We start from the raw sequence: 16,840 nt of genomic DNA, 5'->3' as shown, positions 1-16,840 counted from the left end.
TCACCCCTTTATGCGTCAGCAGGGCCAGACCAAATGATTTAGGGGGCCTTATATGGCCTGTGGGCTGGACTTTTCCCACACCTGATAAACCCTTAACATTTTGACACAAATTGGGGGAGGAGGCTCATGCTCCCTCCATTTGTCTGCAAATAGGCTCTCCAGTATACAGTATACTATAAAATGCTCCACAGGTGTTCACTGTGTGAATGAATACACGAATTAACATGTACAGTTTTTTATATAAGTTGAATAGGTGACAGCCTACCGGAAAATTCTCTGGAGATCACTTACACAAGCTTACACATGAATTCTAAAAAGCAAAGTATGTAACTCTTTATTGGTGGCTACTAATTCAACCGCATGTTCATGGAGAATTTCCCGCTCATAAGTAGATCTTCATCATCCTGCAAATTGACCTGTGACGTTCCTTACAAGTAACATCATTCCAGCCCCACGAGCTTCGTGGAGGTTTATTCAGCATAACACAATGCTCCAAAGGATTACTGGATTCGCCTGGACGCCAGAACCTGAAAGGGGAAAATATGGTTGTGTCTTCAAATAGTGAGAAGGGTTAAAGACTGAGGTAGGAGGCTGGGGTTAAACTGTGCAGAAGTCAAAGCAGAAGTGCCTAATCATTTCTTTTCCACTTATTAGGCAGTTGTTGTTTCTTTCCCCATCTGTGACTTTGGCATTTCCCTTGAAAACTGTGCCTACACACCATCCAATATGGTGTCATCTTACTGAATTAAACACCTTCCCAGCAGATATCCCAGAGGCCCTTCTATTTGTCCATGCCCTGTTCTAGGGGACTGTCAGCCATAGGCCTCCTTAAATGATGACATTTTACTCTGGTCCTAAGTCTTAATGTAATTTGTTCCTTTTTTTAACTGACTGCTTTGGAGTCTAAAGAAATAGTTAAAATCTACGAATCTGCTCTTATGCCAGTTATCTTGGACATGTTACTTAATTTCTTTGTTACATATCTAAAAAAATAAAGAATAGAATAAGATCCCTATATATTTCCTGCAGTTGATATAAGGATCAAAAATAGGAATGTAGCCGAAACCGGTTTGGCTCAGTGGGTGGAGCGTCAGCCTGAGGACTCAAGGGTCCCAGGTTCGATTCCGGTCAAGGGCATGTACCTTGGTTGCGGGCACGTGCCCAGCATGGGGTGTGCCGGAGGCAGCTGATCTATGTTTCTCTCTCATCGATGTTTCTAACTCTCTCTCTTCCTCTCTGTAAAAAATCAGTGGAATGTGTTTGAAAAAAAAAAAAAAATAGGAATGTACTGCCCTGGCCGGTTTGGCTCAGTGCAGGATCAAGCGTGTGCAGGAGGCAACCAATACATATCTCTCACATCGATGTTTCTCTCTCACTGTCTCCCCCTCTCCTTCCCACTCTCTCTAAAAATTAATGGAAAAATATCCTCAGGTGAGTATTAACAAAAATATAAAAATAAATTTTAAAAAATATAATGTACTAAAGTACTTAAGAGTTTTAAAAGACCTACACAAATATGGGATATGTAAAACTACCAGAATTTCATTCACTTGCTTTATGAGAAATAATAAATATTAACAATTGGTTATGATTTAATTAGCATGACTATGTGTTTATTTAGAGATGCAAATGTGTGGTCAAAAACACAGATTTTGACCCAACTGTTGTGGTTCAGCAGTTGAGCATCGACCCATGAACCAGGTAACAGTTTGATTCCCAATCAGGGCACATGCCTGGGTTGTGGGCTAGGTTGCCATTGGGGATGTGCGGGAGGCAACCAACCTATGATTCTCTCTCATCATTGAGGTTTCTGTCCCTCTCTCCCTCTCCCTTCCTCTCTCAGAAATCAACGGAAACATACTTAAGCAGGAAGGTGGGATTTAAAAATAAAACATACAAACCTTGGCATCAAATCGGCCTGGGTTTAAGGACCATTGTCACCAGTGCCAGATAACATATGCTAAATTATCTAAACTCTCTAAACTCAGTTCCTCAGCTCTCCAATGAAAAAATAAAATTCTGTGCTCCATAGGGTTCTTGTGATGATTCATGAGATAATAAATAAAATTATTTAACTTAGTGCCAAGAGTTCCAAGAAGCCTGAGCTATTTTATTTTAAAACCCGATACTTTGGCCGAAACCGGTTTGGCTCAGTGGATAGAGCGTCGGTCTGCGGACTGGAAGGTCCCAGGTTCGATTCCGGTCAAGGGCATGTACATTGGTTGCGGGCACATCCTCCGGTGGGGGGTGTGCAGGAGGCAGCTGGTCGATGTCTCTCTCTCATCGATGTTTCTAGCTCTCTATCCCTCTCCCTTCCTCTCTGTGAAAAATCAATAAAATATATTTAAAAAAAAAAAACAAAACAAAAAAAAACCCGATACTTTGAACACTCAAAAATGCCTGATGATCCAGGACTCAGGATTCCTTTATCAAATTCTGTACTCACGTGGCACTTGCATTGTATGGTGTCTGATCAACCCATTGTCAGGCTCTGTTCCCCTCTGGGTCTGACAGCCCCACATAATAAGCACTCTTTTCATCCAGGTTCTCAATGATAAAATCCTGAGGAAAGAAAGAAAAGGATTTTGGCCTTGGGAGTACTCAGGTTGAATTGAGTTCTTCATGGCCTTCGGGAGAGAAGGAAAGGAGAGGATCCAGGACGAGCCAGGAGGCCCTGCCCAGGAGGCTGTGCAGTAAGGACCACGGACATCCCCTGTGAGCCTGATGTTTGTCTTCATCTGCTCAGGCTGCTGCAGCCGAAGACCACAGGCAGGGTAGTTTGTAAACAACAGACACAGTTCTCACAGGTCTGGAGGCTGGAATTCCAGGTCAGGGTAGGAGCACGATTGGGCCAATCCCTCTGCCTGGGTCATAGCTGGCTCCCTCTGGCTGTATCCTCACATGATGGAAGGTGAGGTAGCTGTTTGGGGTCTCTTTTAATAAGAACACTAACCTGATTTATGAGGGCTCCACCCTAATGACCTGATCACCTCCCCAAACCCCCAATTCCTAATACCATCACCTTTGGGAGTTAGAATGTCAGCATGTAAATTTGGAGAAGACACACACATTTAGAGCATAGCAATGTTCAATATACATGGAAGCAACCTCTATCCATAATTGCAATGAATTCCCATCTTAGATCAGTGGCACTCAACCTTCCTAATGCCGCAACCCTTTAATACAGTTCCTCATGTTGTGGTGACCCCCAACCATAAAATTATTTTCGTTGCTACTTCATAACTCTAATTTTGCTACTGTTAATGAATCGTAATGTAAATATCTGTGTTTTCTGATGGTCTTAGGCAACCCCTGTGAAAATCATTCGATCCCCAAAGGGGTTGTGACCCAAAGGTTGGGAACCACTGTCTTACCCTCTATCCCTCTTTTCTTCACTAAGAGAGGGTATTCTTGAAAGTTATACATGAGTAAACTTTTGCACATTAAATCTTTTTCCTTTCACAACATCAGAGATTCTTTTACTTCATTTCCCCATTTGACTTAATATTACATCTGTTAATTAACAATTCCTAAAACATTTACATGTTGAAATAATAAACTGATATATCAGGCTGAAATATTTTCATCGTCCCATCAACCCCCACATATTACAATTTAAATGTCCTTATTTATGTTGGGGGAGGTTAGTTTTGTGGAAATAGAAAAAAGGTGTGAAATGTAAAGGCTTCAGTAGCCTTTCCTGCCTGTGTTATTGAAAGCCTTTTGCACAGCACCGATATCTCATGACAATGAAAACCTCCTCCTTCTCCAAGAGAGGTGTACAAAACCCAGGCAGAATTTTTGGCTCCATTGTCTATCAAAATGTACCTGTTCTTCCTTGGTGTTGATCACCAGCAAGTGAGCCTTCATTCCTAAGCAGTTCTTTTTACTTTCTGGCCAATTTCTGGTGTCAGTAGAAATAAAGTAGCAGTTCAAACTAAAGGACTTCCAATTCCAAGGACAGCAACTCCAGTATTTCTCTGTTGAGAAGATCACACAGGTTCAATATTTTTAAAAGTAACTTTTAGCCGAAACCGGTTTGGCTCAGTGGATAGAGCGTCGGCCTGCAGACTCAAGGGTCCCAGGTTAGATTCCGGTCAAGGGCATGTACCTTGGTTGCGGGCACATCCCCAGTAGGGGGTGTGCAAGAGGCAGCTGATCGATGTTTCTCTCTATCCCTATCTCTTCATCTCTGTAAAAAATCAATAAAATATATTTTAAAATAAATAAATAAAAGTAACTTTTAGTGTGTATTTTACTAAAACTAAAGACCAAGGGAGGCTGCATGAAAACCAAAATTCCCATCTTCATCCAGGGGTCACAAGGGGTCATCACTTATCAGCTATCAAGGATATGACGTCTACCTGCATTAGGCAGCACCAAGGCAAGACTTTCCCTTTCCAGATTGATGTCAGAAAAGGAATAGATAAAACAAGTTTAATTACGGGGATTCCAAGATGGTGTCGGTTTATGTGGAAGCTACATTGACATTCTTCTAGGACCGAACTGGAATTACAACCAAAATATAGAAAAATCATCCTGAATAACCAACTGAAGGTTAGCTGGAGAGAACCCCTATAACCAAGGATGGAAAGAGGAGCCCCCATCAAGACTGGTAGGAAATATGAAGGCCCTAGAAGGCTGGCCGAGCTCTCACAGGCAGGGGATGAAGTTCCAGAGGGATATCTCAGCTGCCGGGATTCCCCTTGAGAAGTCTAGGTTCTAAACCCCAAGCTGGGCTCCCCAGCCCAGAGCACCAGAACTGAGAAAGGTGCCTACATAACATCTGGCTGTGAAAAGCAGTAGGGTTTCTGTTAGACAAGGAGTGACTACTGGAAATACCCTCTTAAAGGGCCACACACAAAATTTCATGTGCAGCCACTCACCTTGGGCTCCGACAGAGGGAAGGCAGAGTGGACTAGAGCTATGTGAGGAGAATCCAGGGTTGGTGGCTCTGTTGAGTCATTCCCCCATAACTACAAAAGACATCTTTCTCAGGCAGACCTTCATCATTCATTATTTTGTTTTTATTGCTTTTGCCTGCGTGAGGAGGGGAGGGGAACAATGGCTCCCACCCACTGGAAAACCTCTCCCCCCCCACCCCCCCCCTACCCCTCCCCCCCCCCCCCCGCCTGATCTGCTTCTGGGCCTGGGGCTAGGAAAAGCAGAACTTGGTGCACGTCTTGGTCCTTTCCAAATGCACTCAGCCCCAGCAGAGGGAGCCACAAGCTGTGGATCGCTGCTGGCACCAAACCACCTACTCAAGGTCAGTCACAAGCAGAATCTGACATGGGCCTGCACTAGAGACCCCCCAAAAAGACTTGGAGTCATAGCAGATCTACCTAATACATAGAAACTAACCCAAGCAGGCAGTTTTTAAAATAAATGATTGGGGTGGGATAAAACTTTTGAATGGTATTTAGATGCTAATAGATATGTTTAAAACAAAACAAAACCTGTAAGAGCCTGTCAGGCCTGGTTCAGTGGTTGAGCATCAACCTATAAACCAGGAAGTCACTGTTCAGTTCTCCATCAGGCCACATGCACATGCCTGGGCTGCAGGCTTGATCCCCCAGAGTGGGGTGTGCAGGAGGCAACTGATCAGTGGTTCTCTGATCAGTGGTTGCTTGTATTCATTTGTTACATAAGCCTACACATTGATGTTTAGAGCTTTTTCTCTCCCTCTCCCTTCTTCTCTAAAATCAATACAAATATATTTTAAAAAATAAAATAACATGAGTTTTGATTTTAAACTGAGTCAAACTGAGTGGGAAATAAATTGGAGAAGATACCATGTGGATTTCAATTAATTTTTAACTTTAATCAAAATGGAAATATTATGTTTACAATGCAATATACAAATCATGTATCATAGAAATGTACACTTGAAACCCATATGACATTATTGACTAGTATCACCCCGATAAATTTAATTTAAAAAATACAAAGTAAAACAATAGCAATCAATAAATACTATTAAAACAAACAAAAAAACAAGAAAGAAATGGAACTGCCTCATGACCCAGCAGCTCCACTTCTGGGATTTATCCAAAGAAACCCAAAGCACTAATGCAAAAGAATATATGCACCTCTATGTTCATTGCAGCATTAGCCAAGATTTGGAAGCAGCTCAAGTGTCCATCAGTAAAGTGGATAAAACAGCTATGGTACATTTACACAGTTTTAAAGTGAGGACAGTCTCATCCTGACTCATAGCCCAAAATCAAAATTGGCCAGTAATAAAGTATTAATTGGCCATTAATAAGTATTATTAATTAGAACCCTTAAATACCAAAAGATTTTTTTTCCATTTGATAAAAGTGAGAATAATTTGAAAGCAGAATTTTTATGAAATATTTCCACAGTTTGCTTGAGCAAATTTTGTGGATGTTGGTCGCATTTGTATGGAAGTCTGGAAAAGGAATTGTTTTTAGGGAAAATCTAGAGTCTGATACGAGCATGTAAGTTGAGATATATCCAAGCTGAGACTATTTTTAAAAGCTAGAGTAAACCAATCTTGAGATCCCCCCGGACCTCTGAAAAAAGAGACAGTCTGGTTGAGAATTACAGTGCACGCCCTGGCCAGTATGGCTCAGTTGATTGGAATGTTATCTTGTGCACAAAAAGGTTGTGAGTTTGATTCCCAGTTAGGGCACATACTCAGGTTGTGGGTTTGATCTCTGGTTGGGGAGTGTGCAGGAGGCAATCAGTCAATGTTTCTCACATTGATGTTTCTCTCTCTCTCTCTCTCTCTCTCTCTCTCTCTCTCGCTCTCTCTCTCTCACTCTCACTCTCTCCTCCCTCCCTCCCTCCCTCCCTCCCTCCCTCCCTCTGTCTAAAATCAATTTTAAAAAAATAATTGCAACAATTACCTGTCATGCTCGTTCCTTCACTGAAGCAGGTTAAACCTGAATTATATGTGCGTAGTTCAGACAGCCTTTTGTCAGTTTTGCCATGTATAGAATGAAAATTCACTGTGAAGAAAGAAGGATTAGTATCCATCCATTCTTTTACTGTAGAGCTTAAACTCCGTCAATCTGGGCCACGTGGGCTATTTCCAACTACCATCACGGTCTTCTCTCTATGCAACCCCAGTAAAGGCAGTGCTGAATTACTGGCTGCTTGTATTCATTTGTTACATAAGCCTACACATTTATAGTTGCTCTTCCCTCATTGAAATTTAAACTCTATTCTAGGACAGATATTCTGTTTCTTTTCTATATCAGTGAATCACAAGCACCTAGCACAGTGACCATGGTAATGACCTATAGATATTTGTTGACCAATTGGCTGTCTACTTCTCTTTAATTTTGTTTTGTTTTGTTTTGTTAGAACAACTCAGCAAAATAAAATTCCCGTTTATTGTGGACAACATTGTTTCACACATACATCAAACAGGCCAAAAATAAATAAATAAATAAACAGCAATTTCATAGACAGAAAAAGGGAAAAAAAGAAACGGGCCTTGGAAGTTTTGGTTCTTTTTTTTCTCCCCTGTTGCAAATTCACGTTGTGGTTTTGGTTGGGTGGTGAAGAGCGCGTGTCATCTGCAGGTGGCGCTGCCCGCGGTTGGGGGTGGGCGGGCGGGCGGGAGTCTACTCGAAGGTGACCACGTTTAGATTCTGAGACGGGAAGTGGAGGGTGAATAGGTCACGGAGGCCTTTAACTTTTCCTTTTTTTTTGCTGTCTAGTCATCTTCATCAGTCTCCTTCTTGGTGTCAACATCAGCATCCTCACCATCTTCAGCTGCCCGTTTGCCTGTAGCTGCCTCAGCCTCCTCATCTTCATCTCCATCCTCTTCCTCACCATCATCTTCCTCTTCCTCTTCCTCCCCTCCTTCTTCCTCTTCTTCATCTACCTCATTGTCAGCCTCCTGCTCCCCATTTTCCTCACTAGCATTTCCATTCGCAGGTGCATCTCTTCCATTCTCTGCCTCCTCCACACCTTCCTTCCTTCTCCTTTAAGTCCTTGGTGGTGTTCTCGGAGCTGGTGTCCACGGCCGTGTCTGACATGGTGGGGCACGCCGGTGATCCTATGCAGAGGATTTTTTTTTTTTTAAAAAAGCGAGAGTTGAAGGACTCTGGCGAAGAAGCTGCCGGAGTCCGTGGCGGTGAAGGAGGCGCGCGTAGGAGGTGGTTGCAGCGAGCGGAGAGGAAGCCACAGGAACAATGCAAAGATGGCTTTTCGGAGCAGCCAGTGGGCTTCTCCTTAATTTTAATAATCCTGAGGCAAGTTTGGAGGTTATTTTGATATTTTATAAAATTTCTGACTGCTGGTAGTTAAAGATAAACGTATGCGGTAAATAGAAACCTAGGGAGACCTTTAAACACTTAGCAACATTTTAAATATCTTAAATGAACATTAACTTTATGGTCAAGGGTGTGCATATTGAGCAAATTTTTACTTTAGAAAATTAACTTTCATTTGTAATGCTAACAACAAGACACCCAGGTAAAACATACATGGTGTCAAAACAAGCCAAAGGAAAATTGTTCGGGCAAAAAATGAAAAAGGATCCCAAGTCAAATTTATAGAAAAGATTCCTTTATTAACTTTTGGTCGAGAATATGTTTGTATATTTTCAGAAAACAACTCCGAGACCATGTGGATTCCTGCAACAGAGAGGAATTGACAGGAGTACTCCAGCCATGAAGACAGAAGAGAAACAGTCCAGAGATGGAAGATGCTGACGATGCCTTGCCATACTAGCAGTCAGCAGATGTGCGTCACTGCAGATTTCCCAGGACCAAACCTGAGAGGGTCGGACCTGCATTACCACCATTTGTCCACCATCCAGAACTGAAATATCATTGCTGTTATGTACACATATAGAACTGTTGGACATAGAAATTGGGACTCAAAAGAACTGTTGGCCCAGAAAGAAACTCACTATAGACTGATTCATTTGCCTCTCAGCATAACCATTATTGCTTGTCTCATTTTCGGTTCCTATAAGTGTATTCCTAGTATCACATGAGCTCACTCATCTAGGGGAAAAGATGAACAACATAGACTGAAGAACAAGAACAGCATTGATCAGACTGTCAGACCTCAGAGGGAAGGTAGGGGAGGGTGGGGATAAGGGAGATAGATCAACCAAAGGACTTGTGCGCTTGCATATGAGCCTACCAGTGATCACGGACAACAGGGGGGTGGGGGCATGCATGTGGAGGGGTTTGGGATGGGAATGGGGGGGGGAGGTTGAGGGCAAATATGTGATACCTTAATCAATAAAGTAATTTTTGAAAAAAAAGAGTTAAATGTAGGTTGTGAAACCATAAAAATCCTAGAAGAAAACATAAGTAGTAAAATCTTGGACATCTCACATAGCAATATTTTTTCTGACATATCTCCTGGGACAAGGGAAACAAAGGAAAAAATAAATAAATGGGACTACAACAAACTAAAAAGCTTCTAAACCATAGCAAACGAAACCATCAACAAAATGAAAAGGGATCCCACTGTATGAGAAAATAAATTCTCCAATGATACATCTGATAAGGAGTTAACTTCCAAAATATATAAAGAATGCATACAACTCAACACCAAAAACCCAATTTAAAAATGGGCAAAGGACCTGAATAGACCCTTCTCCAAAGAGGACATACAATGGCCAATAAACATGAAAAGATGCTTAATGTCACTGATCATCAGAGAGATGAAGATTAAAATGACAATGAGATATCACCTCATGTCTGTCAGAATGCCTTTAATCTATAAATCAACAAACAACAATCACTGGCAGTAATGTGGAGAAAAGGGAACCCTAGTACACTGTTAGTGGGGATGCAGACTGGTATAATCATTGTGGAAAACAGTATGGAGTTACTTCAAAAAATTAAAAAAGGAACTACCTTTTGACTCAGTGATCCCACTTCTTGGAATATATCTGAAGAAGCCCAAAACAATAATTTGAAAGAATATATGTACCCCTATGTTTATTGCAGTGTTATTTACAATATCCAAGATCTGGAGACACCCCAAGTGCCCATAAGTATATGAGTGAACAAAAAAAAAGCTGAGGTACATTTACACAATGGAACACAACTCAGCTGTAAAAAGGAAGAAAAATTGTGACAGCATGAAGGACCTGAAGATTATTATGCTAAGTGAAATAAGCAAGTCAGAGAAAGACAAATACCATATGATCTCACTTATATGTGAAATCTGATGAACAAAATAAACTAACAAACAAAATAGAAACAGAAGCATAGATATATAGAACAGCTATCAGGGGGAAGGTGATGAGGGTGTAGGTGAAAAAAATGAAAGGATTAAGCAAAAAGCTTTATATATGTATATAAACACATAGACATAGACAACAGTATGGTGATAACCATAGGAAAAGTGGGATAAGAGAGGTGTAAGTGGTTCAATAGAGGATAAATGGGGATGGGAAGAGACTTTACTTTGGCCCATGATGCAGTATGCAGATGGTATTTTATTACCTTGTGTACTTGAAACTTATATGATTTTATTAACTGTCACCCCAAGAAATTCAATAAAAATAAGTTAAAAGTTGTTTTGTGTGTGTTTCTGAGAAAAGCGAAGCATGGCATTCTAAGAGCTAACATATCAATGGAGGAAAGGCGAACACACCCTAAGAAATCTCTATAAAACATGAAGGGAAAGGAATCAAGAGAAGTGGCACCTCAGTGAAAAACTTACCCACACGGCTCACAGTAAAGCAAGCACTGAGGAATGCTATGAAAATCACAGCAACAGACCAGGCCCTCACTTGAAACCACCATACTTCATTTTCTGTCAAAAGAGGCAAGACAAATGCAATTACCAAGGGGCCAAGAAGCCAGAGTTTCTAAAAGTTAGAGCATAAGGAAACCAAAGGACTTCAGAGTAATTAAACTTGAAGCAAGAAAAGAGTGTAAAAATTCCCTCAGAATATATAACCAGAAACTCAGAAGTCCTAAGCAAGCTAGGCAAAACTCATCCTCAACCAATTGTAATTTTCCTTTTATTGTTCTTTCTTATTAAATACTACATTTATCCATTGATTTCCCATATTTCATAAAACATCTTTTTTTTTGTCTTTTACTTCTCATACCACTGTATTAATATTTGGTTTCTTATTCTTTCAAGTACTTCTAGCTCTGAGGAATTTTTATTTCTTTCAACTTCTCAAAAATCTACTATGTTAGTCCAAACTTTATCTCTTCAATATGTATGTTATCTATCTCTTCTCCAGATGACTCAAAATCTCATCATATACTTCTTTCCTCCTTGGAATTGGTAAAGGAATGCTCACCTCTATTTTGAGGTTGCCCTTCTTGCACCATTGTGTGAGTCAGAGGGCTCCCCGTGTTCAAAAGCTCCAGGAGATCTTGGGTCTCTCTTACTGAAGGTGTTATCCAAAGACTTGCCTTCGTTCAAATAGGTCAGAGCACAGAAACAAACAGTTCAACACTCAGATGAGGCTAAGAGACTTTCGAAATAAAGGGTCTCTCAAAAGAAGAAGTTGCGGTTTGGACAAAGATTCTGGTATTTTTTAAATATTGGGGAAAATAAAAGAGAAAATTGAGAAACATACCCAAAACTATTCATGAAAATTTAGACAAGAATATTCAAATCATTTGTTCTGTTGCTGGTGTGAAATGTCTTTCTCTAATTCTTTTGCATTCTGGCATGGGAAATAAAAAATTTCATATGCCCTAACGGCAATTACTTATAGGCCTTAATTAAATTAAGTGCTTCCTAACCAACCTTTACATTTTGAACAGTATCTTAGGAAATGAGCAAAAGTCTAATTAAATGGATATGGTTTGATAATAATTAAATATAGTAAATTACAAAAAGGCCTATGGACATTTTATAGGAACATGATGGCAAAATGAGAGATTCTAGAATCTACCTACATTAGTAAATATTTTTATTGCATCAAGACCAATATTAGGCAGAAGTTAGTGATATTTATAATCTGCTGGATTAGATGCAATTAGAAGTTGTATAACATCAGAGGCAGGCTTCATGAATTCCTTGTTGTTAATCTGGAATGTAGATCTTTCTTTCTACTAACATCACAAACATTCTCACATGAGCAGTCTTGAACACAAAATATCTGCTATGAATATAGGAATATTGAACCCAACATGGTTTCCACTCAACTTGATCTAAGTGATAAAATAGTTCTACAGCTAATTATAAAATGACATTGAGAACAGGAATGAAAACTGGGAAAATTGATTTTAGAAGCAACAAATCATAAGAGAAGTAGAAGAGTGATTGTTAACATCATCATCTGTTTTTAGTTTTCTTCAGAAATAAAGAAAAACAACCCATGATTGAGTCACTTGGTGGTTCAGGAAAAGAAAACATTCTCCTTAGCTATATATAGAAAAAGGAAGTTAAAGACCTCTGATTCCTTGCTCATCTCCAATACAGGCTCTCCTAATCATGTAATGATCTTGACCATTTGCAACCCTGTGCTCCATTTTCTTTGCTTTTTTCCATTTCTCTGTTCTAAATATATTTCTAGATTGCCACTGGCAAACCTTTGAATGGTTGTAGCAAAATCAGAAAAGAGCAATATATAACAAATATTCACAGGGAGAATGGTAAATTGGAACAAAAGTCAAACTCTGAATAGGTTCAGGTTAGATGTACAAATAAATTTAGGATATTTGAGTCTGGTCAAAAAGTACTGCAAACACTAGAAATAAAGAAGACAGTAGCTAGTATTGATTGGATATAAAATCATATACTAATAGACAGAGTCAAAGTAAATAATCTTCTGTTTTGGCTTGAACTCTTTTAAAGGGGCTAAGATTGGTGAATGAGCAATTGGAATTAAATCCCTTTCTAAGAAAGCAGCATTGGGTTGCTCTGTTAAAAATTAGTGTTTGTGCAATAAACTGAAAGAAATTAATAAATTCCTAGAAACATACAATCTTTCAAAACTGAATCAAGAAAAAACAAAAAATTTGAACAGACCATTACAACCAACACAACTGAAGCATTAACCTTCATTCTGTATCATTCCAACGATATAACATTCTGGAAAAGGCAAGAAAAGAGATCAATGGTTGCAGGGTGAGGTGGGGGAGATGAATTAGAGGAGCACAGATGATTTTTAGTGCAGTGCAAATACTCTGTATAATATTATAAATTTGGATACATGTCATAAAACATTTGTCCAAACTCAATGAATGTACAACATCAAGAGTGAAGCCTAATGTAAACTATGGACTTTGGGTCCTTATGACATGTCCATGTAGATTCATCCTTGGTGAGTGCTGTTGATAAAGGGGGAGGCTATACATGTGTGGGGCAAGGGGCACGTGGGAAAGATCTGTATCTCTCAATTTTCTTGTAAACACAAATGCTCTGAAAATAGTTTTTTTTAAGTAATAAGCTATAATAATTAGCTATATCTATTATATTTCTATATAAAGTTTTATAGCTATAGTAATTTCACACAAAGCAGACTTCAGAGCAAGAAACCTATCAGGGATAAAGACAGGCATCCCATAATGATAAAGGAGTGAATATTCAAGAAGCTGTAACAATCTTTAATGTGAATGCATCTGACAACAGAGTATAGAAATACATGAAGCAAGAACTGATAAAAATGCAAGGAGAAATAGACAAATCCATTGTTATGGTTGGATCTATCAGCACCCCTACTGCAGTTTTGACAGAATATAAATTTGTTAAAAGAATATAAATTTTTAAAAGAATATCTAATCTTTAAAAAATAGAAATCATGCAATGTCTGCGTTCAACTCACTGTGGGATTATGCTAGAAATCAATAACAGAAAGGGAGCTGGAAAATCCCAAAATAAATTTTGAGATTAAATAACACACTTCTAAATAATACATGAGTCAAAGAAGAAATCTTAAGCAAAATTTTAAAATATCTGATACACAAGTTATATCGAAATGGTCTTTAAAAAACCTTTTAAAACTCAATAATAAGAAAACTAACAACCCAATTTAAAAATGATCTACACAGACTACTTTTGTCATTAAGAAATTACAAATTCAAACAACAGGATACAACCCTAAATCCCCATTAGAATGGCTGAAATCCAAAAACATTGACAATGTCAAGTGCTGGTAAAGATGTGGAGAAATAGTAAGTCTCATTCATTGCTGGTGGAAGTGAAAACCAATATAGCCACTTGCAAGACAGTTTGACAATTTCTTACAAAGCTAAACATAAACTTATTATATAATCCAGCAATAGTGGTCCAAGGTATTTAACCCAAATGAGCGGAAAATATGTACACAAAAATTTGCACATAAATTCTTATAGCAGCTTTATTCATAATTTGCAAAAACTGGAAACAATCAGGATGTCCTATAATAGGTGAATCAATAAACCGTAATACATTCAATCAAAAGAAATGAGCTCTCACCCTGCTGGTGTGTCTCAGTGGTTGAGCATTGAACCAGAAAATCACTGGGGCTCAATCCCCAGTGGGGGGTGTGCAGGAGGCAGTTGATCAATGATTCGCTCTCATTTTTCTTGTTTCTATCTCTTTCTCCTTCTCCCTCTCTGAAATCAATAAATACATATACACATACAGTGTATATATTTAAATGAGCTCTCAAGTCACTAACAGATATTGAGGGCCCCTAAATGCATATTGCTAAGTGAAAAAAAGCCAGTCTGAAAAGGCTACTAACTGTGTGATTCTACATACATTACAATCTGGGGAATGGCAATAATTTAGAAACTGTAAAAGGTAAGTGTTTGCCAGGGGTCATTGGGAAGGAGGAAAGGTATGAATAGGTGGGGCAGAAGGGATGTTTAGGGTGGTCGAACTATTATTTATGATACTGTAATGGTGGATACATTTCATCCTAGGTACGTAACCAAAGAAATAAAAATACATGTCCACAAAATACATATGAAAGAAGGTTTATAGCAGATTTATTCTTAATAACGAAAGCCTATGAAGAACTTAAAGGTTACCACAGGAGAATTAATAGTATAGTATGATCTATTTGTACACTAGAATATAAGTTAATAATAAAATTGAATGTATTGCTGAAAAAATACAAAAACTTATATGAATGTCACAAACACATTGAGCAAAGGAAGGTAGAAACAAAAGTCATTATTATTTCATTTGTATGAATTTTTATAGCTGTCAAACAAATACGTTGATGGAAATCAGATCACTGTTTTTGCACAAAAGGATGGCAATAATGTAAATGATTTCTCTAAATCATTAAATTGTACTCTGAAAATGTTAAATTAAACATCAGTGAAGTTTGGTCACTAAAAATAATACAGTTTCTTACATCAGTCCAGATTCAATCAGAGTTAAATAATTAGCAATTTTATTAGCTTTCATCATTAAAAATGCAGAGTAGAATGTGTTTCAGGAATAGTTGGCTCAGTTGCTCAACAATACCCTTAAGGAACCAGGTTCTTTCCATTGTTTTACTCTGGTATTCATGGTGTTCCTGTCATCCTAAGGCTAGTTCCCATCATGATCACAGCATGACTATCAGTAGCAAGGAGAACTACATACTTCTCTGTTCATATTCTTAGGAGAAGGGAGATAGGTTCCATAATTTCTCTGAGAAAAAGGAGAGGTATCATTGCAATTTGTGCCTATGGCTAAACCAACCACTAGGTGGGTATTTTGACCACCTTGGATTGATTAATCAGTATCCACTCAGGGAGCTGAAAATGAGCTTAGGTGCCTGGGGATGCATGAGGAAAATGACTCTAAACAACACTGAAGTGGGAATTTGGGATTTTCTCTCTGTTTCTGGGCTATATGTGTTTTTTTCTGAGCTACTTTGTAGCAATTTGAGAGTTTTGAGCATCACCTTCTGCTTGAACTCTTTGGGGATGGAATGCAGGAGGAACTTCAGGCTGTGACTAGACTTCCAATGGACTCACCAAAGAAGCTTAACCCATCCTCAACTGGGAGTTTTCTCAGATGCCCAGGGAACAAGATTCAGCTAGCACTCAAGCTGTCTCAGAAGCACTAGCAAAGAACCTTAGTAACTTGACTCTCAACCCTAATTTCCTTCCCTTCCACCAAAACGTTCATCCCAACAACAAAACAGAGGCAAAAACTGAAAGGGATCTGGACTGGGGCTGACTCAAGACCTGCTCTCCATGAGGAGGCATGGAGCGAGGACAGTGGCAAGTGTTCGAAAAGAAAGTGTGCGAGAAAGGATGTGAACAATGACTGAAGTTATGACATACCACACCAAGTTTCTGATTCAATCAGGAGGCCCAAGACTTAGATGTAGCTGTAGTTATTGCCTATTACATGGAGATTCTTCTGATGATATTGTCATTGATAATATCAACATGGAGTAGATTTAGATAAAAACCTTATTCTTGTACTTATTTGAGTTGTAACAAAATTATTGATGCACTATTTCAATTTTTAGTAGCAAATGTGTATATAGCGTATATTATTAAAATTTGAGCATCTCTGAGAAAAATAAATAAATAAAATAAACAACACTGAAGTTTTGCTTGCAAGGAAGAAGGGATAAATAGAACAACAATATGCACCAAAGTCCTAATTATAAAATCCCATTTGCAACTATTTTAACTTATAGAGCATTTCATTTTGTGGACAGAATATGATTAATCAAATCCTTATAATGAACATTTGATTTTACAGTTGAATTATCACACTGTTTCTTCCATCCTGAAGTCATTAAATTTATCTTTGACAAATTGTGCAGAATTGATTATTTCCATATTGGTAAAAAGAAAAAAAGAACTATTAATGTTTTGGTATTGAGATCATGTAACAAAAATTAATATTATACCAGCCTTGAAGAGTTATCAGGTGTCAGAAGATTTCCACAATTAGAGAAACATCCAGGTTGATCATTTCAATC

General features: G+C 38.7%; 1 protein-coding gene and 1 pseudogene across 1 annotated transcript; both read right to left on the bottom strand.

Moving 5' to 3' along the window:
- Window positions 1-308: 308 nt before the first annotated feature.
- LOC129149827 (C-type lectin domain family 4 member C-like) lies at window positions 309-11,374 on the bottom strand. Its single transcript, XM_054719319.1, is given in 6 exon segments — window positions 309-527; window positions 2,447-2,562; window positions 3,829-3,980; window positions 6,873-6,974; window positions 10,669-10,761; window positions 11,264-11,374. Coding segments are annotated over 6 exon segments (639 nt in total). The 5' UTR covers window positions 11,295-11,374; the 3' UTR covers window positions 309-382.
- LOC103285379 (prothymosin alpha-like) lies at window positions 7,589-8,109 on the bottom strand (annotated as a pseudogene).
- Window positions 11,375-16,840: the final 5,466 nt, after the last annotated feature.

Source organism: Eptesicus fuscus, chromosome 7 (genome assembly GCF_027574615.1).
Source record: "Eptesicus fuscus isolate TK198812 chromosome 7, DD_ASM_mEF_20220401, whole genome shotgun sequence".
Lineage (NCBI taxonomy): Eukaryota > Metazoa > Chordata > Mammalia > Chiroptera > Vespertilionidae > Eptesicus > Eptesicus fuscus.
This window is presented reverse-complemented; position numbering and strand designations above follow the sequence as displayed.